A 27463-nucleotide genomic window follows, 5' to 3' on the forward strand; every position below is an offset into this window, starting at 1 on the left:
CCAAAAAAAAAAAAAACATTCGTGCAAGCGTAACCTCAACACAAACAGGATTACTTTCGCATTCATAACATTAGTATGGTAGTAGGGATATTGGCGATTTAAATAAGTATATGTGTATTTAAATAAGAATCGAACGCGAGTGAAGCCACAGGCAACGTATTAACGAAAATGACGAATTTTCAAGCAAACATTAATCTCCTCTATCAAACATACTACGCCTTCTACCCTTTTTATTAAAAAGTAGCCTAAGTTCTTTCGCTCCTTATTAAGTGTCTAAATACAAAATTTCACTGTTACAGCTTTAAAAATGACGAATTTCCATATGACCATTCATCCCCTATTTTTACCCACTCTCCCCTATTTTTTTGCAATAAAAAGTAGACTATGTTCTTTCGTTCCTCATTAAGTATCTAAATACAAAGTTTTACTGTTACAGCCTTTAAAATGACGAATTTCCATATTATGACCATTTATCCCTTATTTTTACCCATTCTCCGCTATTTTTTGCAATAAAAAGTATCAAGGTCTATTCTATCTCAGTTCTAAATTCCATCAAAATCGGTTCACTGGTTTAGGCTTGGAAGCGTAATTACAGACAGACAGAGTTACTTTCGCATTTATAATATTAGTAGGGATTCTGTGCTCCAAGTCTCCAACGCACACTTATTCAATAGCATTTGTTTTTTAGTATCCAATAGCATTTATCCAACAATGAACTTTATCCAATAGCAATAAAGCTCAAATTGACTCTACGTATTAGTTAGAAAACGTTTGTATGGGATAAAGAAAAGGGCTGTTTTTAGGGCTTTTCCGTCAATTATTTGATATTTTCTCACCTTTTAAACCTTCCCTAGACCTCCACGAATAATTCAAGACCAAGATAAGATAAATCCGTTCAGCCGTTCTCGAGTTTTAGCGAGACAAAGGAACAGCAATTGATTTTTATATATATAGATAGATAGATAGATGTAAGTACACATTCTGACAAGTATCTAGTATCTGCATACGTCATCAAAAGTATGTACTAGATAATCTTGGATAGTTATACAGGAAAATATATCCACGTGTGTGAACATCTTGTCTAGGGTGATGTCCTGAGAATAGCAACAGACGGCACGGCGGATGAATAATAAGTAAACAGCCATCCGCGTTTACCTTGTCAGGGAAAATAAGCATTATACATAATGCAACTAAGCAATAAACACGATAATGGTGATTCGAGTTTATATCATTGAGATTACAAACATTACTTATCTAATACACAGACAAGTTTCTTATAACACTACCTAAAATAATCTCTTGAAGGCACTATTCAATGTTTTATATACATCGTGATTTTTCTAACAATTCAAACTTAGTAAATAACAACTCGACCTTTAAATAACAATAAGTTACAAATAATTTAATTTATATAGTAGGTGCCTAGTCCTAATTTACTACTTATAGGTAAGTAGACACTTATATAGGTTCCAATCTTTAACTAGTATACTATAGGTAACAATAGTAGGTAACTATGATTACAGTGTAATCGTGGTGATGAAACCTTAAATAAAAACGTACAAGATTAAACATTACATTGCAACTTAGCTAATTTAATATTATATGTAACGTATGGTTTGACTATAATCGACTAATCTCATTTGAAATATGATTTACAAATAAATGCGATCGAATAATATACGTTTTGTGACATTCATATAGCACATCAAAATTATCTTAAGTACCTACTTATTAAATCTCTAATTGGTCCCATGTTTTGAATGACCAACTAACACAATACTGTTATCACACACTCAATATAGTTACAAAAGGGGATGACCCACTAATTACCACTACACGACGGAATGGGGCCACGAATTTTAACTAGTCATCTAGATAGATAAATTACATAAATAATTAAATTTATTGTTTATATTATACTTCTTTGCGGTATGTTCGTTTAACTAACACCATGAAGATATCACATTCGCGTGTTACAAAAGGATAGTAAAAAAGTTATTTTATTTTATGACTCGATTCGATACAACCTCGCGTACCTAGAACATTAAGGCAAGTTCCGCGGATTGGCAAATAACGAAGAAGAACTACTCTTAATTTGATCGTCAAATACATAATATTATGGCCACTAAAGTTTTGTAAAACTACTTAATGTTTATTATAAAGCTCTAAACATATTCTGTTTCATTTGGTACGACCGCTTGTTGCTTTTAAAATGGTCGTCCGAAACTAACTATACATGGAAACGGGACATGTTTAAGCTGTTATAGGCAGTAAACAAAAGTCCAGTACAAAATATTGAAGACGATGAATAAGAGTGGGAACATGATTCGGGAGCGTTTGTCGATCCATGTGGCGATCTCCTGGGGCGTCATGGTGGTCCAGTTGTGCTTGGGAGGCTCGTCCGAGCCTTCGCTGCCGTTGCCTCTCTGTTGCTTGCCTCCCTGCCCAATTAGGTCGTCGAAGCTCTGCGTCGTGATGGTCGGCAGGTTCATTGCAGATGGGAAGCTCTGAAAATGTAGAAGAAAACCATAATGATACTTATTGCTAACTACAAGGATCAAAAGAATTGTAACAAGTAATAAAGAACATTAGAATATTGCAATAATGTCTATTTTGCTCTAATATTGCAACTGCAACCCATGATAGAATGAAGTAGCGATGACAACGACCAAAGTTGCCGTAATAACTAGTCTATTAATGAAGATAGAAAATGTATTGTTTCACAACGAAACTGCACAGGTGTGGTAGTGTAAAATGATAAAAATGTGCAAATTCCGTATTGCTATTTGCTATCTAGACAATTTTAGTCATAGTATTATTTTTAATTGTTTTAATTCAATATGAACCTTACAGTCAGACTGATTGAGTCATAAATTGCACGTGTTATACTAATCCCATCAAAAACATCCTGTAAAAAACCCAAGTCTCGCAGCTCAGTCTTTCTACCGTCAAAAGTTGTGAGATCCATGTAATACCAAGTCGGTTAATCTATTTAGTGTCTACTTGAAGAACCTTCTGTCTTAAGTTATTACATAAGTTATTATCATGCCAATATTAAAAATATTTAACGTTTTAAACAAATAGATCGACTTGGACATCGCATGAAAACAAAATGAATATTACAATATTATATTAGATTCTTTAGTCTCTCGCGCCTCACGCGATTGAAACTCTCGTTCCTGTTGGTCGCTGGCCCGTCGTGCTGTGTAGTGTGATACATACTAATAATCAAATCAAGCGATGTCCAAGTCGATCTATTTGTTTAAAACGTTAAATATTTTTAATATTGGCATGATAATAACTTATGTAATAACTTAAGACAGAAGGTCCTTCAAGTAGACACTAAATAGATTAACCGACTTGGTATTACATGGATCTCACAACTTTTGACGGTAGAAAGACTGAGCTGCGAGACTTGGGTTTTTTACAGGATGTTTTTGATGGGATCTCACTTCTTTTTGTAGAGCCTTTCTTTTTGATACCATCTACTTCCTGTAATAGGTTAGGTTTCGAGGCACATCCGAACAGCATGAGGGCGCTCGCATACGGCTGCCGCTCGCTCGAAGGCATTCACATTTCATTGTTCTGTCATTTTGGCGTATATTTTGCTTGTCAGTCATAGAGTAAAATAGAGGCCAGTCTGTCTGTAAGGAGGCTAGTCGCGCTAACAATTTATATATAACAGATTTAAATTATAATATATTGTTTTATTAGATTTTCGTACTTCAAGACATGTCCAATCATGTGTTTTTCATTACGTCGACCATTTTACAAGTAATAATGTTGTTCAGTTTCATGGGCTAAACACACCCTTACCCACCCTATACCCCCTCCCTTGCCTCATATGGTAGGTACCTATCTACACCTATTAAATTTATAACCACCACCAACCACCAACTGCATAAATAACTTTGTAATCCCATATATTTATATGGGATTACAAAGTTATTGATGCAGTTGGTGTATTTGGAAAACTGGACCGAAATTACAAAATATTTAAGTTTTCCCATGATTAAGACACTAAACTCTATATGTATTCCAAATATGAAGCTTCTAAGTCTGCTAGAAGTGCCTTGGACTTTTGATGATCGGTGAGTCAGTGAGTGACAAAATTTAGAAACTTTAACAAGTTGTCATTCTTAAACTACTGGTTCAAATTGACTGAAATTTCAAATATTCCGTGTTTATACAATGCCGGATTAGTTACTGAAGATTCAGGTTTCTTGCTTTATCCACAACCGAATTATAGGGGGTCGAAAAAGGCCCGAATTGCTTCGAGAAAAGGATGGTACGGCCGTGCCGCTTTTTTTTTGCTCGACTTGGCGGGGGCACTGCCGTGCCCCCAGATATTCAGTACTTATATTGTTACTTGTCTTATTTGTTAAATGATAACAATTAAATATAATTTATGCTGTCTCCTCACAACATTGTGTGCTACTGAGACAGACATTAATAATATAGAATATGGCTATCATATTTCTAGCTGACGAAAATAAGGATTAATCATAATTTATGGAGTATTTCAACTCGTGGTCTTACAAAAAAAAACAGCGATAGATCATGTAACTTAGGTTAAAGTCATGAAGATGTCGATGTCAATGAAAAACATTTTTTATGGAATAAGCCGGTAAACGAGCAGACGGATCACCTGGCAATCGCCGCCTTTTAGGGGTTAGGAATTTAAGGGCTGTTGGGAAATCGGGGATTGGGAAGATTAGGGAGGGTAATTGGGCCTCCGGTAACCTCACTCACACAAGGAAACACAACGCAAGCGTGGTTTCACGTCGGTTTTCTGTAAGGCGGTGGTATCGCTCCGATCGAGCCGGCCCATTCGTGACCGAAGCATAGCTCTCCCACACTTACACTTACTATAGGTATACATTATATGAATAGTAACTTACGTGTACGGTCAAGTAGTTGTTGTATCCAGGTCCGGCAGGGTCGGTGCTGGTTTCTTGGTTGAGTGAGGAACATGACCGTGACTTGCTGAGCTGCGGCGACGACTCCTGCAACTCTTTCTGCAGCTCCTTGCGAGCCAGCCGCGGCGTCAGCGTGCTCTTCAATATGTATTTACTGTTCACCTTCTTCAAACTAACCGCTTTCCTATAAAAGAGAAACAGAATGTTTCGGTAAGTCGTCGCTGTAATTTTAAGATAATTACATTATTCATAAAGTAATAGCAGTCTAATTGGTTCTTAAATAAAGAAATACGTACTTTCTACGCCAAATGGTGTTGACGAAAGCAAATTCAACTAATGCAGAGAAGATAAAGCCAATGCAGCCCAGGAACCAGATCTCACTAGCTTTGATATATGACACCTTCGGTAATGTCTTCGCCTGAGAGGACGCCAATGTGATGAACGATAACATCGTGCTTGTACCTAGAACGACAAACAAAATATATAAACTCTGAACTCAAGACATATCGCAGATCTTTATCCTGTAGAGTAATAGTACGTACCTAGTGTTATTCTAGGTGCCGATGCGTCTGCCTGCAGCCAAAACGTGACCCACGACATAGCGACAATCATCATTGAAGGGATAAAGTAATCCATCAAATAGTAACCCACTTCACGACCCAGTTTGAACGTGAATTTTAAGGCACTATAGTTTCCGGCTGTAAAACGATATAAACAGACATTATTTTATTGCTACTTGAGTGAGTAACATTATTGTAATGACGTAATAAAAAAAGTAAATTACATCTTCCTTCGCCGAGACGCATGTTGACAATATCCCCACGGACAACTGACTCATTCGTCCAAAAATCCAGCAGAGAATATTCCGTTAAATGTAGCTCCGACGACAACCGGACCGGGCTGTCTTTTTCCCACATTAGCCTTAAAATGGAGGCGTTGTACTTCCCTAAAATTATAGAATAAGGAAAATGGTTATTGTGCACGGGTAGTTGAGGAGTTTAACATATTTTTGTGATTCATATACCTACTATGACGTTAAAAGAAAGATAATAAGCATTGTAAAACAACAGTTTTACGTAAATGCGTTTGTTTATAAACAGCAAATTTACTAAGGGATTATGTAGTATGTGTGGAATCCTTACAGCTCTCCAAATTCATTGAGCAGGTTTGATCATCGAATGGAAACTTTTGTAGATTCATCCAACAGTAGAGTACAGCTTGCATTCGTCTGCTGAACAGCACCTCGCCGGTGGGTGATATTGATATCAGCACGTCTTTGCTGTCCGTTCCCATCAAGCTTGAGGACTGTTCATTGGACATGTACAGATGAGGAACCCATACTCTTTCTCTTAAATCACTTTCACCGATAATCTTTAACCTCTCCGGTGAGAATAATTTATACGCTAGCCGAGGATCAGTCCATCGTAGTTGAAGCAGAAAATGAAGTTTGAAGTTCTGGAATGAAAATATTTTGGTTCGTTACAAACGTAAGTACGTCTTGCACTAACTATAAGTATCTCTGCATAAAAATGTCCTTATGAAGTTAAGAGTAAATAGAGAAATATCTCACCAAGTCATGAGCCTCAGCGGGTTGTATGAAGTAGACGTAGGCGCTCGCATGCACATACACTACGTCACCAGTGGTGTAGGTAGGCAGCAGCAGCCGATCATAGCGGCATTGGTGGGCCAGCCGGGATAGGAACTCTGATTGTGTGTAGTTGTCGCCATCGGTGAGGCTCGGGCAATCAGCCGCAACGTTTTGCCTGTAAAAACAACAACAATCAATTGATAAGTATGAATGTTTGACAACAATAGATCATTGGTCTTCTTATCACGTAGCCACACGACCACATGCAGACTGTTAAATCAGGCACGCTATTAGCGACCTTATTCGAGGGCAATAGGCAAAAATTGTAACATTGATTTTTAGCCAGTGAATTGTTTTCCTTATCCTGATTCCTGGTCTATTAATAAATACTTAAGTGGTGATAAGGTTAGAGGTAAGAGTCTATTTAGTGCTAATGCGCGACACCTCATTCATATTTAATATCTAATCGTCTAGGCGACTGACCCGTGAGAATAGGATAGCAATAGCAATCATTAAAACAAACTGCCACTGACATTAATCTTCTAAGTTGTAGTATATGAATGCAATCGTTATCTGTTATTGATGTAGCAGTTTTGGTAACTACCTTACAGCTTCCTTCTAACCAAATTAGCGAGTTATTATAATTCTGTGTGACAACGTGTTGCATTTATGTTTATCAGTTAGACATGTGAACCGGAATTCTGTGTTTAATCAATGGAGCATAACGAGGCCGTCTGCAAAATAGTTGATCCTTTTAGTGACTTAGAAAGAGGATATGTGGAGCAAAACTATAATAAAAGTAATTGTGCATGAAATTCCTAACTTCTACACTTTATCATAGCATCACTGACGATAGGCTGCTTTGGTAATGAATATGAAATTATGAATAAACGAAAAAATTGTGATGTCAAAATCCCACCATAATAAATGCTTCAGTTAAAGAAGTAGACAACATAATCATCCTATACAAGTGAACAATGAGGAAGCATTACTTCATAATGAAGGCCATAATAGATTGTCATTGTTAAAATTCGGCTACTGATCTCGGCGAAATTCACAGCTCGTCTGTCATGTTAACAAAAGAATGTCTTGTGTTATTTTAAAACGTTATCTATTGATATATGATGCTACTGTGTTTAATTTGCCATGCGGTGCATTTGACAAATATCTTAACGAACCGTTCTAATTTTAGCCGAATTGATCGGTAAAAATGGTTTCTGTCTAGAAATACAACTAATGATCTAATTACGGTTGAAGAACGTGCAAAACATTCGCTTGGTCTAACATTTATGACCTTTACAATTGATACGAAGAAACAACGACACGTCGGATGACTGTAAAACGTTTACCTAGGTGTCTGAACGTGTGCCTTTATTTTTGAGGAAACAATGCACCTGACATACTGACATCTACCTACTAACGTAGCCTTACCGCCGTTATGTAGTTCATTATTAATTTTATCTATGCTCGATCACGTCTACGCGTTGTGACAGTGATTGCGCGTTGTACAAACTCTCTTTTCAATAACAATACATAATTGTTTACTGAAAGACGTTGTAGTATCAGTTTAATATATGGATTCATGGTGCGGCAAGGTCGGAGTGGGAGCTGGTAACGACAACAGTGCTAATATTTGTGGTGCCTGATAACATTATGAACCAATTCTGAGAGATATCAACAAGATTTACTCTTAGATTACGGCTAAGCCACATGCTACGTGTACATTAAATATGTTTTACATTCTTATGCAGACTCGAAACGCTTCATTACTAACATGGCTATGTAATGTAGTCTGTTTCAGTTGACTTAACCCTGATCCCGGTAATTAATAAATACGTAAATGTGGGCCAAATTACTGATCACTACTTCCGTTCAAGGAATAACCTTAAACTATTTGGCTTGCTCTTTACTTCTTGCTTCCTATTGTTTATTCAGCGTACCTCTCTTGCAGTGTACCTAACGTTAAACAAATTTGTTCAGCGGCTCTTATATTATGTTAATCTGAGCACACACTATCTAAGAATCTACGCAACTAATATAAATTTTGTTCTGATAAAAGATAACAGTAGTCGAGTTCGGGGTAACCGGATAAAAAGCTTTAATTTACACTTCAGTTTGCTCTAAAAGCTAACAGCAATGTAGATACGGTAATGCAAACTTTCAGTTAGTGGAAACGGCATTTATTATTATTCTAGACCGATGATAAACACTAAATGTGAGGTGACATCATTCATTTGCCAACCATGAAGTTGTAAGAATTAGTTGAATTACTTATGTATTTTAAATAGCAGTGACATATCACTTACTGCAGCTAGTTACATTTTATGAGTCGTTTGCGCTACTAGAATTTATTTAAATGTTCACTCATTAGCTGAAATGTCGGTAATTATGGACCTACAATTATTCATCTTTTATTAAAAAGAAGATATTTCTAAGATTTTTTTGTTATGCTTAGAGCAATTTAAAAGTTAATTACAATGTCAACAAACTGAAATACAGATAACTTGCGTCACTAGAACTGTATGAAAATTGTAGTATTTCTTTAAAGTCCCACTTCATTTGTTTGTTTCACGTGCGTAAAAGTACTTTACAGTTGTTACCGCAATGACGTAGCATCATTTCAATGGAAGTGCATTCTTATTTGCATACGCATTAGGTATCTAATAAATTGTGAGACATTAAACAAACAAAACTATCACGAATAACAACAAAGTGATATACAAAGATAATTAGGGTTTTATCAGAGACTACTGTGTACAATCGCAGTGTTAGACAATGTAAATGAAATGTTAAGTGTGCATCTAATGTGACAACTGATTTCTGAGAAAGCCTTTTATAAACGACTGTTAGTTATGTTTTACTAAAGTACTATTATTATACGCTATAGTCTGCTCAAACGGATATGACTGAAACATATTTGGTGCTAGATTTAAAATACTTATAAATTAAATTCTCACTCTTAAGATGTCTATGTTATTCTACTACTGTTTTAGGCATTAACATACCATTTAAGTTGCAACATAGTTTAGGAAAATGTCTTCAGCGATGACGCTTATTCAATACTCCTAATATGACGATTGATTTATTCAATGTGGACAATGCTATTCGTGTTCAAATTGAATTGAATTTAAGTAGTATAATAAGTACCTAATATAACAGTGATTAAATGATAATATTGTTCTTATGCGTAAACATTTCACAGCGACCTTTGCCTAAAATGAATTAGTATCAATCTATCTTCGCTGTTCCAAAGACAAATTGACGTTGTTATCGCGGTTGACGACCTCGAAAACTCCATAAAATTGTATGAAGGCATATAAATTATATCTATCTAGTGCCCAGAACTATTCGTCCGTCACACGTGTCGTTAATTATCACCAGTTTCAGCTGTAATAACTGTGCTGTGCAGCCTTTTTTGGTGAAATAAGATGCTATCTGAAGTTACGGTAGACGAAAATATCTAAGTAGGTACTTGCGTATCGATGAACATAGTGCTGAAGATTTACGTAGATTGTAGGTTATTAAGCAGGATAATTAATTACATATCCACATTTATGATAATTAATTACATATCAAAATTCATTATATGTAAAAAATGCAACAAATGATAAATGCTGTAAGGGTGTCCGTAAGATTGTTTGGTACTCTTTCAGGCCACATGAGTAGAACAATTTTCTACTCATGTGTTCAAGCGCTGGCCGTAACGTATAAGTGATATTATAACTTCGTTACACTAACTTACTGAAATTAAATAAGTATTTATCCAATACCTACGTAAGTTATAGTAGGCATGAGTAGATAATTTTCACGAAAAATAATTCTAACACCTCGGTTATCTATTGTAGTTAAGCTACAATTTACAAATCTTACACGAGTCCTAGCAAAATCACACGCAAATAAAAATGTTGTAGTCGCGACTCGCGATGCGTGTGTCATTATTTCCTGTTTGAATGCTAATAATTATCGATAATAGTGTTCGCAAATAATGTACAACAAATTAAACGGGAGTCACGCTTTATTAGTCACGAAAAAGCTTATTATTTATTAACACTCGTATTAACACAATTAGCGGCTCATTACGATATAGTACCTACTGCTAAGTATATGTTGCTAGACTTATGTCCGAATACTCAAACGCTACTCAATTTTAAGACGCTCTCAAAACTAGTTCTGTCCTTATAAGTTCTTTATAAAATGACAGAGCCAACACGATATTTAAGTGCAACTTAAATTTGAGTAGCATTTCAGTATTCGGGCGTTAGGTGTCGCGGTTTACATGACAATTAAAACATCATGACTTAGGACTTCATGATTCATGGCTTCATGACGGACGTAGTTATACTAATGATTATTATTTTTTTAATTTAATTACAAGGATTTTATTTCTTAACGCAAACCTTTGACGTCAAATTCGATCGATACAAAACGTCTTGATTTCACAACAAGAATCAATTCTCAGTTTCCTCTTTACTTTTTACCACTGGCATCCAAGGTACAGGTAAAATTATAGACTTACCTATATGCATGTGTTTTGCATGTAAAATTGATATTTGTAAACAAGTTAAAAAATTGTACCTACTTGCTAAGTATGATTCCTAATTACCTAAAATGCTAGAGTAAAACAGCTTAATTGTAATTTGATCATCTTTCCTAACATTCGTATTGTGTTAAATTGTAAAATTGAATAGACTATAGTGACTATACGTATTGCAAGACTGGCTGGCTGTCAATAAGATGATCGGTACAGCACATTTACCTCAACCGTAAGGTCAGAGACTATTGAGGTAATTCGATTCGGAAATAGTTTCGCATTCATTTATCTACATTTCATGTAGTCCATAACAATGCAACGCGAGGGTCCGTGGTGTGACGGTAAGGTCGAGCTAGTGAGGCGCCGGTGGCGGTGACGGAGCACGCGCATCCATCTGCATCAGAATAGCCGACACTTCGCCACGCTCATTGTCAACTAACAGATGTTAATAATTATAAATGATACTGCAGCTTCCTCTCCTCATTACTATTCACTCGACGTACCAACAGTCGTGAGACAAAATCACGAAATCTAGTGTAAATCATAGTTTTCTTTTTTAAACTAATGATGCAATATGAGGCGACCTAGTTTGCAATAAATGTCTAGTAGTTTAACGGAGTTGTGTGTGTATTCAAACGTTACAATAAAAAAAGGAACGGAAAGCTATACATTTATTCGATTAGCATTCAATGTTAATAACTATGGTAATTACAATCGGGTAAAAGAATTATGTGTTTTTGGTTAATGTTTTAATTGGCGATGGTCAGTCTACCTTGAATTTATCTAAGTCATGTGACTGACGACGAGCGCGTCACTATTCATAAAACTAGTTGCCTACAGCATTTCGACATAGCATTGATAACGTCGTATATTGAATCATACAGACGGATAACCACATTAGTCTTCCTAATACGTGCATATTCACATAAAGAAGAAAACATTGGCATAACCGACATTTTTATTGCAAGGAGCCATGTGAACAAAAGAAACCAATTAGTCATCTTTTCGTATGTAATCACGTAACATACGAAAAACTGAATAGATGTTAAATAGTTTATAATAAGTTAATGTTACAATAAATACATATTAGATTAGAATGCGGACACAGAGATACTAAAGAATTTAGAAAAAACTATTAGGGATGAAGAACAAATAACAATCAATACTAGATTAGCTTAGTATAATATATAAAATAATAATTGAAATGCTACGAGCTTTTTAAGTGAATATACCTAAGGAGATTATTGTCTTTTCATAGGTATTAAATTTTCTTTTAATGAATCACTGTGAGTAAATACGCATTTCGCAAATTACCCAAAACACTTACTTTACCTACTAGTATTTTTCCTTGCGTAAGTAAAATGTTCCCGTTAAGGATAACGGATGCCAAAGGTTTTTAAGTTGCTCATAAACGTATTTACCTACTCAGTCAAGTAGGTAAAAAGCATTTATATTTTTTGGTATTTGACGTACAATATTACATTTTCCCTAAAACATTTGATATGTACTCCCATACATACTGAATCCCAAATGTACATACCTACCTAGGTGAATCAGTTCCCGTCACATATGTCATGTGTAAAAGTTATCGTACCTAAATGAGAAAAGGTAATAATAACATTTTCATGCAAACTAATTCATTAATTTATCACTACATAGTATAAAATAAAACAAAGTCGCTTTCTCTGTCCCTATCTGCCTTTGTATGCTTAAATCTTTAAAACCACGCAACGGATTTTGAAGCGGTTTTTTTTAATAGAGTGATTCAAGAGGAAGGAACATATAAAATGTATAATACATGCATAATATATCACCATTGCACCTATGCGAAGCTGGGGCGGGTCGCTAGTGATTTATAAGTATAACGAAAGACAAAGAAATAGTTACATCGTGATAAATGTCTGATCTCTCATCATGTTGGAATTGGAAACAATTGTAAATCACATTGTAACTAGATTGAGAAGATAATGGAAATAATTTACTCCTGAATGAGTTTCCTGTCAACTGACCGGAAATTTCTAGCAAAATGAATACCTATTTGTAGTAAATCATTATTAGCATAGTTGATGTAACTTCGTTTACGTTAGATCAGTTACTTAACTCCAACTTAGAGTCTGATTAACAAAGGACCTGCACTAAGCATATTATTTATTACGCCGAGGACATAAATGAATTCAGTTTTGTTAGCAAAATATTGTTAATCCTATTTATGACTTACTAGTTGACCCGGCAAACTTCGTACCACTTCAAACATTTTTTATCACCTTTTAATCCTTTCCTAGACATTCAGAAATGATTCAAAACCAAAATCGGTCCAGCCGTTTTCGAGTTTAAGCGAGACTAACGCCGATACCTGCTTATTAAATAGCAAAGACATGAATTAATAATTATTGTTAAAAATGTACTTAAAGAGGACGTCTTTGAATAATTGGCGCTTGATCATGAAAAAAATTCTTACTTTTATAGATTTAACGTCATTACGCACTAATTGTCTATTCGGCCATGTATATTACATAGAGCAGTTATGTACCTACGTAATACTGAAACAATATGACTGCATTAAGAGGCGTAGGTGTCGGGACTAACACCTATTATTAAAACTACTCGTATGAACATAATAAAAGGTCGAGTATCATTATGGTCCTTACGCATACAAGGGTTGTGCAAGTAAGGTTAGGCGACATAATGGCATATAATCACCGGTAATAGTCCGATATATGGGCACACATACTTTGCATAATACGTTGTTTGACATTGCACCTATCCCACTAATTCATGGACTTACTAAATCTAGAAAGACTAGCCAGTGTTAGAAGTTAGACGTAAGTACAAGACTGTAGTTGCATTCATGCGGATCAGCTGTTCTTTAGGTAGGCTACGTTTAACTCTGAGGATTGTGATCTATGATTCCACTATCTCAAATATCATAAAATAACTCTAAATTAAATGTTTTATTTTACAGTACTTACTGCCGTACACATAGACATTTAATGATTACTTAAACTATTTCTTACTAACAATTTCGTATCGAAAACAATAGCTTAGGACTGGGTTAATTAATCATTAAATGACTCTGAGTAAGGCGGTAAGATAAATTTTACTTTCCGACTGAATATGAATCAAACTCAATGGCGATAAAGTGAGGAAAAGTTTAGTCCACAATCCCACGTTATATAGTGTAGCTTCATTCAATAAAATTCAATTAATTTTAACCAATAGTTAGTCAAACTGAGTAGAATTAAAATGATTCATCTCATGACGGAGCAGAATAAATTGAGCGTCGTGCTTATTCTAGTGTAAATAAAGAACTATCGGACATTTCGTAATTTCTAGACCTTTTTAAGTAATAATAAAGTAATAATAATAATAATAAGTCCGCAAGGCAGCTTGTGGCGAGCTGTTGGGCAGTGGCGACCCCACGGACCTGACTCCCGGGAGAGGCCCTACTTTTTAACTCCGGTTGGTACTCGTGACTATCCGGAGTGGCCTCTCCTACCTCACTCTTGCCTTAATCGGCTGGTTTGAGTGGAGATTCGCAAGAGTGGAGTTGCCTTCAGCTCCACTTGGGGGAAGGACGTATCCCAGTAAGATGCTGGTAGGGGTCTTGACCGTACTTCCGGGATTGCTCTGATAGCCGTGGGATGCCTCCCCTTCCTCAAGCAGCTCAACGGATGTTGCTTCCCTTGTCGCTACATGCTAGCGGCCGTTTCAGGGGGCCCACTATTGAGTTTGCGAGTCACCCCCTGCCTGTTTATCCGTATTTTTCAATATTGGTCAGGGGCAGGGGCCATAGTCCCCATAGTTAACCGGTTAACTATTTCACAGCCACCCACACCCATATCCCTATCATTTCCTTTTACCATATCTCACAATAGTCCTGCATCAACCGGGGATTGTCCTTTGGTGTACTTCCATAGTGCATACAGGGATAATCGCCGGCTGATGTCCCATTACATTTAGATTAAAATTGTTCAACGGGCCTCTGCGAGTTGGCTTCGGCCCCTCGTACGCCTTCCAAAGGTCCGGGACCCTGTGGTCCCGTGATTATGTAAAGAACATACATAATAATAATAATAATAAGCCCCCTAAAATCCAACCTTACGTCCAAGCTGAACACCTAGCTTACGTGGGGGGCGGACACGCGTACTGTACAACTGTACAGGAGTAAAAACTTACGCGGCTAACAAGGCAGGGTAACCCAACATGGAGATGAGTAATAGAGGATATAATTTGCGGTCGCTTCCCGGGGGTCGCCGGGGCGCATCTGGAGCCGATGCTGGATGCCACAGTTTGCGAACCATCGGCGGTGTGGAGTTGAGCAAGCGGGCTCCCACCAAAAAACATGTGACAGCTGATCGTTGTGAGTTGACCAGGCGGGCTCACAGCGAAGAAGCGACAGCCGATTCCACGGGCGATGATACCATTTCATTATTTTCTTCCATCCCTTCAACTCGCCCCTCATACATGACAAGGAGTAAATCTACCTTGTCTACCACCACTACACTTGATAGCGTTGTGCGAGATGTCAACTTTGACAGTGAGCTTGCACCCGCTACAAGTGCCTCGAGTAAGCGTAGGCGATGGACACCCGAAATGAATATGTTCATTCTACGCACTTATTTTCATTTAACCTTATTAGACACAGATAAACGGACCTATCTCGAACCACTTCACTTAAAATTCATAGAAAAATTCCCAGACATGCAGGTTAGCCGACAAAGAGTAGGAGATCAGCGCAGAGCTATTATAAATAACAAACTTTTACCACAACAAACAATAGATACCATACGCGACGAAGTAAAAGAGAGTTAGATCAACTACAACTAAACCACAATAATATACAAACAGAGAATACTATAGACCATACACACCAAACACGCACACAGTTACAGTTACATCCTAGAACTACAGAAACACATATTACGCAAAACAAAACACAGTCTCGAATGAGATGGACAAACGAACAAAACGAAGGTATAATGCGGTCTTATTACAGAGTTACAGATTTGGGCAGAAATGAAACAGTGTACAGAAAACGCATGTACGATGATTTCATCAGTAATTTCCCATCACTCGTCCACCTAACCGAACAGAGAGTAGCAGATCAAAGAAGAGCAATCATTAATAATAAATACATCAGTAGCGATAAATTAAATTCATTAAAGGCACAAGTAGCTGAAGAACTCCTTTTACTAAACCCTAACTCACAAGATAATAGATACACAGACACACAAGCTATAAGTAATAATATTCCCAATACACAATTAGCACACAACACGTTTTACTCTATTGATGAACCTAACACACAAACATTGGATAACACTGAAATCAACATTATAGAAACGGTACCTAACCCAGAAATAAACCTAGAACGAGACTCATCTATCGATGAAACCTTTCAACAGGCACTTACACATTACAAAAATACCAGTCCCATTAATAGGAGCTATATCCCCAAACAGAAACCGTCCAAAAACCTTGCAAGATTAATTAACTACTTTAATAAATTTATTCTCCCAGAAAACATTGATAGTAACACAGACTTTGACACATTCCAGACTATTATCTATTGTGCCGCATGGACGGCTGCAAAACTAAACGGAGCAAGGATAACACTTGAACCACGAGAATCATTCCGTAGGCCGAAATCAGCTTATAAGCCGAAATGGCAAAGGCGGCTCGAGCGAAAAGTAAAAGATTTACGAAAGAAGATAGGAAGACTGACACAGTTTATAAATGGTAGTAGGAGCAGAAAGCTGAAAAGACACGTAAACAAAATCTTAACACACTACAGAATTCACACTATCCACGAAGAACCAAACACACAACCCATACACACCCTTGACACACTGAAACAAAAACTATCTGTCGTGAACGGACGACTAGAAAGATATAGCGCATGTACTTTAAGGAAACAACAAAATACTCAATTTTACCAAAACGAAAAACTCTTCTATCGCAACATGAAACAGGCAACCACAAATAATAACCGACACAACACTCCACGAAACAATGAACACACTATACCTGATCCAGAGACCCTACAAAACTTCTGGGCAGGAATATGGGAAAGGCCTACTGAACATAATTCCCAAGCAGAGTGGTTACAGTCAGACTTTTCAAGTGGCATACAGCCCATGTCTTTTGAACATATACCCGTCGACACATTTCACAAAGTTCTGTCCAAATTACACAATTGGAAAGCTCCCGGATCAGACCACATTCATAGTTACTGGTATAAAAAATTCACAGCAATCCATTGTCATCTCTACAATTTCATAAATACATTTATTAAGAACCCAGAATTAACACCTTCTTACTTAACGGCTGGCACAACTTTCATGATACCTAAAGACCATAATGATTTATCAAACCCGGCAAAATACAGACCCATCACGTGCCTGCAGACCTTGTACAAAATCATGACATCCTGTATATCTGAACTGATATACACGCACATTGACGCAAACAAGATCTTAGCTGAGCAACAGAAAGGATGTCGAAGGTTTAGTCAAGGCTGCAAGGAACAATTAATAATAGATTCTGTTGTTTTAAAAAATGTACAGAAATCCAAATCCGACTTATTTACCATGTATATAGATTACAAGAAAGCTTATGACTCAGTTCCCCACTCCTGGCTAGCTCAAGTATTAGACATGTATAAAATAAACCCATCTATAGTCACTTTCCTGAAAACTGTAATGTCCTCGTGGACTACAGTACTAAGACTCACTACCCCGACCGAAACAATAAACACCAACCCAATTAAAATACAAAGAGGAATCTTCCAGGGAGACGCACTTAGCCCACTGTGGTTCTGTCTTGCTCTTAACCCATTGTCAAAATTATTAAATACCACCTCATTAGGAATCCCACTAAACTCCATAGCCGACGAGCAGAATGTTATTTTAAACCACTTAATGTACATGGACGACATTAAACTATTTGCAAAAACTGAAAATCAACTTATACAATTAGCAGACCTGACAGAGACATTCACAAATGATATTAAAATGGAATTCGGCATAGATAAATGCAAAATAAACTCAGTAAGAGCAGGACAGAACTACCAACACCAATATACACTAACTACAGGCGAACATATAGAACCAATGGATGAGCAGGATACCTACAAATACTTAGGTTACATACAGTCTACTACGATACACCACAAAGAAATCAAACAGAAGCTAAAACAGCAGTTCCAACATAGATTAAATACTATTTTAAAAACACAATTATATTCGCGTAATACAATAAAAGCTATTAACACTTTCGCCATCCCTGTCCTCACTTATTCGTTTGGGATAATCAATTGGACTAAAACGGACCTCAAAAACCTTCAGCGCAAAGTTAATACAACGATGACTAAGTTCCGCAAACACCACCCAAGATCTTGTGTGCAAAGGTTAACGCTACCACGAAAAGAGGGGGGCAGGGGACTTATAGATATTTTGAATCTTCACAACCGACAAATCACTACACTTAGAACATATTTTTTCGCTAAATCTGAATCTTCCACACTACACAGACTAATAACACACAACGACCGACACTTTACACCACTAAATCTTAACGACAGGACTACACAGAGAAATGAAACAGTTACAGATAACAAAACAAAATGCTTAGAATGGACCCAAAAGTCTCTACATGGAAGACACCGCCAAGATTTATGCCAACCAAACGTCGACAAAGAAGCGTCGAACGCATGGCTAAATCGAGGCGAACTCTTCCCGGAGACGGAAGGGTTCATGCTAGCAATTCAGGATCAAGTCATAGAGACTAAAAATTATAGAAAACATATAATAAAAAACCTATCAAACGACACGTGTAGAAAATGCAATAGTTCCCCAGAAACCATACAACATATTACCGGTGCCTGTAAATCAATAGCCCAGACTGATTATAAGCACAGACACGACCAGGTAGCTAATATAATTCATCAAAAACTAGCTTATCAATACAAACTAATAGAATCTATTGTACCATATTATAAATATAACCCTCAAATTGTTCTGGAAAATAGTACAACAAAGTTGTACTATGACCGAGCAATCTTCACCGACCGCACAGTTCATTACAATAGACCAGACATTACACTTATCGACAAAAGAAATAACACGGGACTCCTGATAGATATAGCTATACCCAACACTCACAATCTACAGACAACAATAGCCGAAAAATTATCCAAATACACAGAATTAAAAGATGAAATAACCCGACTCTGGCGTTTACAAAAAGTTATAATAGTCCCAATAGTTATATCTTCCACAGGAGTCATCCCCAAACAGCTCAACCAGTCTCTAAATTCTCTGAACCTGCCAACCAGCACTTACTACCTATTGCAAAAGGCAGTTATCCTAAATACTTGTAGGTTAGTTAGGAAATTTCTGCAGATTGACGCGGAGACTATAGTACAGCCCTCTCACAATCAAATCCCCACTGGTGAACACTTGGCTTAGGCCCGTGCCACCAGAATACCCGGCTTGCCGGAGACAAAAAGAATATATATAAATAAATAATAATAATAAAATTTATTGTACACCTTTTACAATTCAGACAAATAAATATAAGTAGCGCTAAGTGGATGGTAGGGTACAAAGGCGGCCTTATCGCTTACAGCGATCTCTTCCAGGCAACCTTTGGGTGGACGGAGATGGTGAATGTGAGGTGGTTCTGGGTGTACTTACAACTTAAATATATGAATATACAATTACATACATACACAAATACATACATATACATACACACATACCCACATACATACCTACATACATACATACATAGATACATACATACATACATACATATATACACAAGAAATAATAGTTATGTTACAAATGACAAGAAAATGTGATAGCAGAAAGAAAACGACTGCAAGGAAACAATGACGCTGTGTTACAGCCTTGAAAGATAGTGATCCTTCACGAGCACCTTGAAAGTAGCGAGCGACTGTGCCTGCCTTACCAAAAGCGGTAGCGCATTCCACAGCCGCACGGCTCGAACCGTAAAAGATTGGTCAAAGGCTCTGCTTTGATGTTGAGGCATCTCAAGCTTGAGCCTCTCCGATGACCGTACTGGTCTAGAATGTGTGTCATGACAGAACCTGAAACGTTCCTTGAGGTAATGGGGGTAGCAGGATTAAACAGTATATTGTATAGAAGAGATAAGATATGAGTATTCCGGCGAAGGCGGATCGGCAGCCACTTGAGTTTCGTGCGATATTCGGAAATGTGGTCATATTTGCGTAATCCAAATATGAACCTTATACTAAAATTTTGGAGTCGCTCAAGTTTATCTAACTGCGCTTCGGTAAGATCCGGATAGCTGACATCGGCATAATCGAGAATGGGAAGGAGAAGTGATTGAGCTAGCGCAATTTTAGTAGCAGTTGGAAGAAAGTTACGAAGTCTGCACATAGACTTCGCAGATGCAAACATTTTTCGACTGACTTGTCCTAGTTGAGGTCCCCAGGAAAAGTCTTGGTCCAGAACAATACCCAAGTCCTTTACAGTATCGCTGTAAGGTATTGTAGTACCGTCGAAAACTATGGGTGGCATCTGTGTCCACGCGATCTTGCATCGTAAACGAGGGCTACCGACAACAATGACCTGGGTCTTCGTGGGATTCACCTTTAGGCCGTAGGCCGTACTCCATTCAGATATACGAGCCAAGTCAGTGTTGACCATCTTGACTGCTTCGGAAAATTCATCAGGAGGTGCTTGTGAGTAAATTTGCAGGTCGTCGGCATACAGGTGGTAGGAAGAGAGAAGTTCATTAGAGATAGAATTTATAAAAATTGCGAAGAGTAAAGGAGAAAGAACGCCCCCCTGCGGTACGCCAGCAGCCGTATCAGACCAGGAAGAGTATGAACCCTCAACGGCAACACGCTGCCGGCGGCCACACAGGTAACTACGAAAGAAATCAATCACAGTTGGAGATATGTTGAGAGAGCTCAGTATTCCAAGCAGTATGTCGAAATCGACGGTATTGAAGGCGTTGCTGAAATCTAGCAAGGTGAGGAGAGTTAAATTACCGTTTTCAATACCGGATCGTATGTCGTCGGTGATGTGGACTAGAGCCGTAGTGGTACTATGTCCCGGACGAAACCCGGATTGGTAGGGATTAAGGAGACGGTGTTTGGTAAGGAAAGCACTAAGCTGGTTATAGATTAGACGTTCAAGGACTTTGGAAAGGAAAGGTAAAATAGAAATTGGACGGTAGTCGGAAAAGGATTCAGGGTTTGGTTTTTTGGGTAGTGGTGTGATTTGCGCCTCCTTCCATGCAGAAGGAAAAACGCAACTGGATAAGGAATAGTTAAGGATATGGCAGATGACAGGAAGGATCTCGTCTAGGACAGGGAGTATCATCTTACGGCTGACACTGTCACTCCCTACTGCATTGGAACTGATGGATACAATGCTCTTTCTAACATCACAAGCTGTGACTTGACTAAAGAAGAATGGTGAGTAGTCGGGAGAGGGAAGAGAAGAAAGATAGTGTAAAGTCTTAGACTTTATAGACCCATTAATATAGGGTGAAGAGGAGAAGTGTTTATTTAAGGATTCGATATCTAGATTGTTGGTGATAGGAGTTTGACGCTGTTTGCCAACTCCCATCGACCTTAGAAATGCCCAAACCTTGGCTGGGTTACCATTTTCTACGGACTCATGAATATGGCGGCGTTGAGCATCCCTACACATCCTGTTGCTCCGATTACGAGCTGCAATGTACTCATTACGGTTCAATGAATTCGGTTGACGTTTAAATTTGGCTTTCGCTGCTGCCTTTCTGCGAATCGCAACTCTGATTTCGTCTGTTAGCCACGGCGCTGGTACATGCTTCATTTTTACAGGTCGGATTGGGGCATGAACGTCATACAATTCATTGAGTTTTTTGCTAAACACCTTGATTTTGTCATCAATTCCCTCAGCAGCAAGGAGCTCAGACCAGTCAATGCTGCCGGCATCCTCACGAAGCCTGTCGTGGTCCATGCCACCAAAATTGCGCTGAAGGAGAGTTTTAGGTTTAAATTTAGGAGGAGAGAGTTTGTAGGAAAGGAAGATAAGGTCATGGTAGGAGAAGTTGTCAGCAGAACATTGTCCGTGCTTGACAACGTGCTGGTCTGACGAGACAAGGATAAGGTCAAGAAGAGAAGGTGAACAGTTAGGAAAGTGGTGAGTGGCACTTAGTGGAAGAAGAGACAAGTTGAAGGATTGAGCGATGGATTGAAGGGAAGAGGAGCGAGAATCCTGTTTCAGGAGACAGGTGTTAAAGTCACCCATAATTATGCTATGACTGTAAGAGGGAGTTAATTTTAGAAGTAAATTTTCGAATGAGGAGAAATAATCGACGCGTAAAGAAGGACAGTAATAGACACCGAGCAATACTCTGGTATGTCGCAGAGTTAGCTCCAGGAAAAGATGTTCGCCAGCGTTCTGCGGGGGGCTGCGGTGACATATCAATTATTTTAAAGGAAATGTTTGCTCGAAGGTATATGGCAACACCGCCGCCGCCGCAGCTCGTACGATCATTTCTTACTAACTGGTATCCAGGTAGAGAGTAGGAAGTAGAGGGAAGACAGGGTTTTAACCAGGATTCAGAAACTAGGATTGCATGGATACTCTTACAGTCAAGATTTGCCAGCATATCGTGGTAATGAGCCGGAATACTCTGTGCGTTTATATGGACTACATTTAGATTTTTCGGTACATCGGAGAAATGTGATTCAAGTGTGTCAGAAAGTGAAGGAAAACTGGTAAAGCTGTCTTGATCAGAATTTGCTGAAGCAAAACTATCATTATCACTCTGCGTGTCGTCCATTATAAAGTATAAATATAAAATAATAAAATATATAAAATGTATGCAATAAAAAAAAAAATAAAATAAAAAAATTAAAATAAAATAAAATAATAAGTAACTTATTCCACCTCATCTAATTATCAAGTTTCATGTATATCACGTAGATACTGAAAGTGAGACTGTTTGATGGAAAACACCGTTTCACTATAGCGATCCATTAAAACGGTGCCTTGAGTGATAAAAAGTTGGCAAAAAGGTCAGTTCACCGCTTCCTCGCTCTATCACGACAATTAGTCAAGTTGTAATTGGTTTTATCACCAATAAAAACTATTATTGACTTAAATACATACCCGTTTGAAAGTGTTTTGTAAAAGTGGTAGAGGTGTAGTAAAAAAAAAGAGAATGGTTTATGCTAAACTAAGTATAGGTACTCCTTCATATTTTTTGTTTGAACTAATCGTTTAAAGTTGTGAAGTAGATGTATAGCCTAAACAACAATTACTTATAACTCAACTGATTTTCATGAAAGTATATACTTACATGTAAAACAGTTAAGACTTTTCAGTGCGTGCACAAAACTATTTTACGTCATAGACACCAAGAAATTACTGAAATCTGTTCATTTTCAGTTCCAATTACCTATGTATTACAATAACTTATTATCTAGATCTTATTTGGTTTCTTCTTTTCAGTCAGAATTCAGGCAAAAAAAGTAATAAATGTCGTTATTAAACATACATTTAGGTACTATTGTATTGACTGCACGGTTAGTGCGGTGGCTGGGCAACTGGCTGCCGCGCAACGGGTAGCGGGTTCGATTCCCGCACGAAGCAACTCTTTGTGTGACCCACAAATTGTTGTTTCGGGTCTGGGTGTCATGTGTATGTGAACTTGTATGTTTGTAAACGCACCCACGACACAGGAGAAAATCCTAATGTGGGGCAACGTTTTTTTTAAAAAGAAAAAAAAAATCATTGTGGTTAATCTAGCGGCACGTAGACATACTATGATTCAAAGTCAATTAATTTGAATGAAATATGTGTCTATACGAGTGAGTAGTCGAGTAATGTACCTATGCACCTACTTAGGTTAGGTAGCATAAGTTCAAGACTATTGAACTGCAACACGCGGTAAATAATTGTATTACTTTATGAAAATTAAGCTTGTAGTTGTCTTTACTCATCCAGCTTACTTGCTGCAACAGTTTTTTTTTAGGTTAAATATCTAACGACATACCTAATAGGTGGTACACAACATAAGAGGATGAGGAAAAGGTTTTATGCCAGTTGCAACATAAGTGGAGTAACAGGTTATTGCCGGCCTTTGGGTAGGAGATTGGTGCATCCCGTAACCTATGTCTACTTTAATTTTCAATTTATTATTTAGATACTTGTTTATAGTATACTAGCGACCCGCCCCAGCTTCGCATGGGTGCATTGATGATATATTATGCATGTATTATACATATAAACCTTCCTCTTGAATTACTCTATCTTTAAAAAAAACTGCATCAAAATCCGTTGCGTAGTTTTAAAGATTTAAGCGTACAAAGGGACAATGTAGAGGCACAGAAAGCGATTTTGTTTTATACTATAATATATAGTGAAGCCGGTAAATGAGTAGACGGATCACCCGATGGTAAGCAATTGATACACCGGCGTTACAAATGCGTTCGGACGTGCGTGCGGATGAGGTAATTGAGCCCCGTAAGTTTAATGTAGGTACGTCTGAAATCTTTATACTTATTAGGCACCTACTTTGTCTTTATTTGACTCAAACCTTTTTATGGGCAGATTTCAATGTATGTAAGTATTAATTAAAATATTGAAATCATTACTCTACCTATACATTTAAATCCTTAGCTTTATAGCTTGCGATACCTATCTTGGGAGCTATTACTTCCACTAGAAAGTAAAATGTATTTCAGAATCTGACTGGTTTAAGGGTACGAAACCAACCATTTAGGTGGATCGCAAAGGATAGATGTAGTTCATTTACAAAAGATGATGTTTGTTTAGGAAGTACATCTAACAATAGTGTAGGTAACCTGTTATATTTTATCTAAACACGGAATTTATAGACAATGTCTAACGCGCGGTCACGGTCAATTATCGGACCGTGTCATAGAGCCGTTCTTGTAACTTATTGTAACTTTTTATCAAGCAAATAATAATGATCAGATCTTCTTTGAGTTAAAGTAAATAGTTGTCGGTATTTGGTAATTTGTTATTCTTAAACGTACCTATGACGTTCTTAATTTTCACACGACAAAACGGGTGCGATGCGAGATGTAGCGCTAGTTAAAATGGGTCCAATGGTCCACAAATATTCCAAAAATATTCTATTTTTATATTTAGCATGTATTTTATCAAATTTTGGTGAACAGATACACTTAACATACAGCTATATAAGTACATAATCTTAAAGATGTAGCAAAAATTTTATTTTCGATACACAAAAACTTATGCAAGTATCTAATACTAGATAACAATTAGAATTTAAGTAATTCTTCTCGGAATCCGTGTCGTTATTGTAGGTAATAATAGGTAGGTAGTACTTAACCATTTTATCTGTAAAGGCTCTTTATTTCATTTTAAAGTTGTTTATATGTTTGTTTGTGAAATGTTTTATAGTGAAATGACTTGCGAAAATATAGAGCAACGAATAGATGAATCGGTAATAAGTGTTGCCTATGGGCACGTGCAACGCAGTTACAAGTGCGTTACCGACATTTTTGTTGGGCCACACAACAACTTGCACATTTGCCCAAGGGTTGTTTAAATTAGTCAATATCATCAACTAATCCGCTACCACATAAATATTTATGCCTTAAATAAATAACCTAGGACAGAAAGAGAAGAAGATTCAGTGGAATTCATACAAATCTGCGGAAAAAAGTTCGTACCTAGTACCTGTAGTTTGGTTTATTTATAACTTTACCTACTTACCTAGGCATATATATATAGGTATAGGTAGGTAGAATCTAGATACCATCTGTCTGTCAGATACTTCAAAACGTTATCTCTATCGTCACATATTTACCTGAGAAACAGGTGCTTAACAAAACATCTACTAAGCAATCATAATAATTAATTTCGTACAAGTTCTATATAAATGTCTATCAGTAAATATTATTATTTATTTTAAGTCAACACAGTTACTAAGCAAGACCTGGATGAAAATAATTTGATTCAACATAATTATGTAACTGCGAAACTAGTCCTCAGGCCAGACCACCTGCCAAGCGCGAGGATTATCATTATTAAAAAATATAAGATGGCAGGGAATCTTCTGTTTAACAGCGGATATCTTCCGGTTTTATTGTTTTACAATTAATTTCTAGTAATAAAACTCAGTCTAAAAACATGCTGCATTGTTTCAAAAGATGACTTGGTCGATAGTGACCGATATTACATCGAGGTAAACATGGATACAATGCAATCCTCCAGAGGCTGAAAGTCATTCAGCCCAACGTCACGATGGTTTCAAAGTCGCCGCATTCATTAGGACTCGTTCATGTTTTCTACTAAAGAGCTATTTATCTATCTATCTAGGTAGATACTATGTTTAAATTGCCCTATATCTAAGGAGTATACGTACTAGTCGTTAAGATACAGATTACCAAAATCCGCGCAACATTCTTTGTTCTGTGTTATGATTATACTTCAGTTAATAAAACATTTCGGGTCATTAGGGGACGTCGACAACGCGACGTTACTAGATAGATACACGTAATTAAGAGCTTACGATGTACAGATAATCTGATTAACGCGCAGTCAAATTAATCCGAGGATAAAGTTCTAAAATGAAGAATTTCACCTCAGAAACTGTTCATAGATAATGCATTTCAATTTTGCAAAATCTGTTTAGGTTAAATAACAATACAATTAAATTAAGGAAAACGTAAGGATCGTTGAGTACTTAGTATTATTTTGTCGAAGAAACTGTAATAATTGCCTATTCATAATGAATCTGTTAATGGGTAGGGTAGCCTTCGTGACCATGGATCATTATTAATACAATAGGAACAAATGCTGACAGCCGGCACGACAGAAAACAGATACTTTTCCTGCATTCGAGTGGTGGAGATATCAGCTGACAATGTCGCAAAATCAGTTTATGCGAAGGTCATCCCCTAGGATACGATGGAGGAGGACTCACTTAATATTAAAACTGAGTGCAGAACAAGACGTAAAGGCACTACCTTGTTAAGTTTCAGTCATCTCTTTAATACACATGATGTATCATGAACAAAAAAGACAAGAATTATGCTCTCGACTCTAATCAATACTGATAAGCTTGATTTATGCTACTACTGAGAAGATTTACGTAGACCCAAAACTTGTAGTAAATTATTTGGTTACGTACTCTATATTCTCTTATCACTTTTCCAAAAAGGGAGTATTATATTACCTAGTACTTTTAAAATTCAAGATGCTATATGTTATGCTTACGGACAACTTTAGTATAGATAATTTTCTTATTATTATAGACAATATTTAGGTACGTCTGGATATATTTAATATAGATAATTATCTATACTATTATAATCTGTAAGGAGAAACATAGAAAGGGTAATCTGGTGAGTCCCCGGTGTATCTACTCTACTCATTTAAT

The 27463-nt window shown here is 37.1% G+C and overlaps 1 protein-coding gene across 1 annotated transcript in view; it reads right to left on the reverse strand.

Moving 5' to 3' along the window:
* Positions 1 to 1207: 1207 nt before the first annotated feature.
* Positions 1208 to 27463, reverse strand: part of LOC118264541 (pH-sensitive chloride channel 2) — a 30187-nt gene continuing 3931 nt past the window's right edge. The window contains exons 2-8 of the mRNA XM_035577075.2: positions 6490 to 6682; positions 6062 to 6374; positions 5704 to 5865; positions 5462 to 5617; positions 5216 to 5381; positions 4902 to 5103; positions 1208 to 2507 (exon numbers count right to left, since the gene is read on the reverse strand). Of these exons, the coding sequence (XP_035432968.1) occupies positions 2262 to 2507; positions 4902 to 5103; positions 5216 to 5381; positions 5462 to 5617; positions 5704 to 5865; positions 6062 to 6374; positions 6490 to 6682 (1438 nt within the window). The 3' untranslated portion in view covers positions 1208 to 2261. The remainder of the gene's footprint in view (positions 2508 to 4901; positions 5104 to 5215; positions 5382 to 5461; positions 5618 to 5703; positions 5866 to 6061; positions 6375 to 6489; positions 6683 to 27463) is intronic.

This window comes from Spodoptera frugiperda, chromosome 26 (assembly GCF_023101765.2).
Source record: "Spodoptera frugiperda isolate SF20-4 chromosome 26, AGI-APGP_CSIRO_Sfru_2.0, whole genome shotgun sequence".
Classification (NCBI taxonomy): Eukaryota; Metazoa; Arthropoda; class Insecta; order Lepidoptera; family Noctuidae; genus Spodoptera; species Spodoptera frugiperda.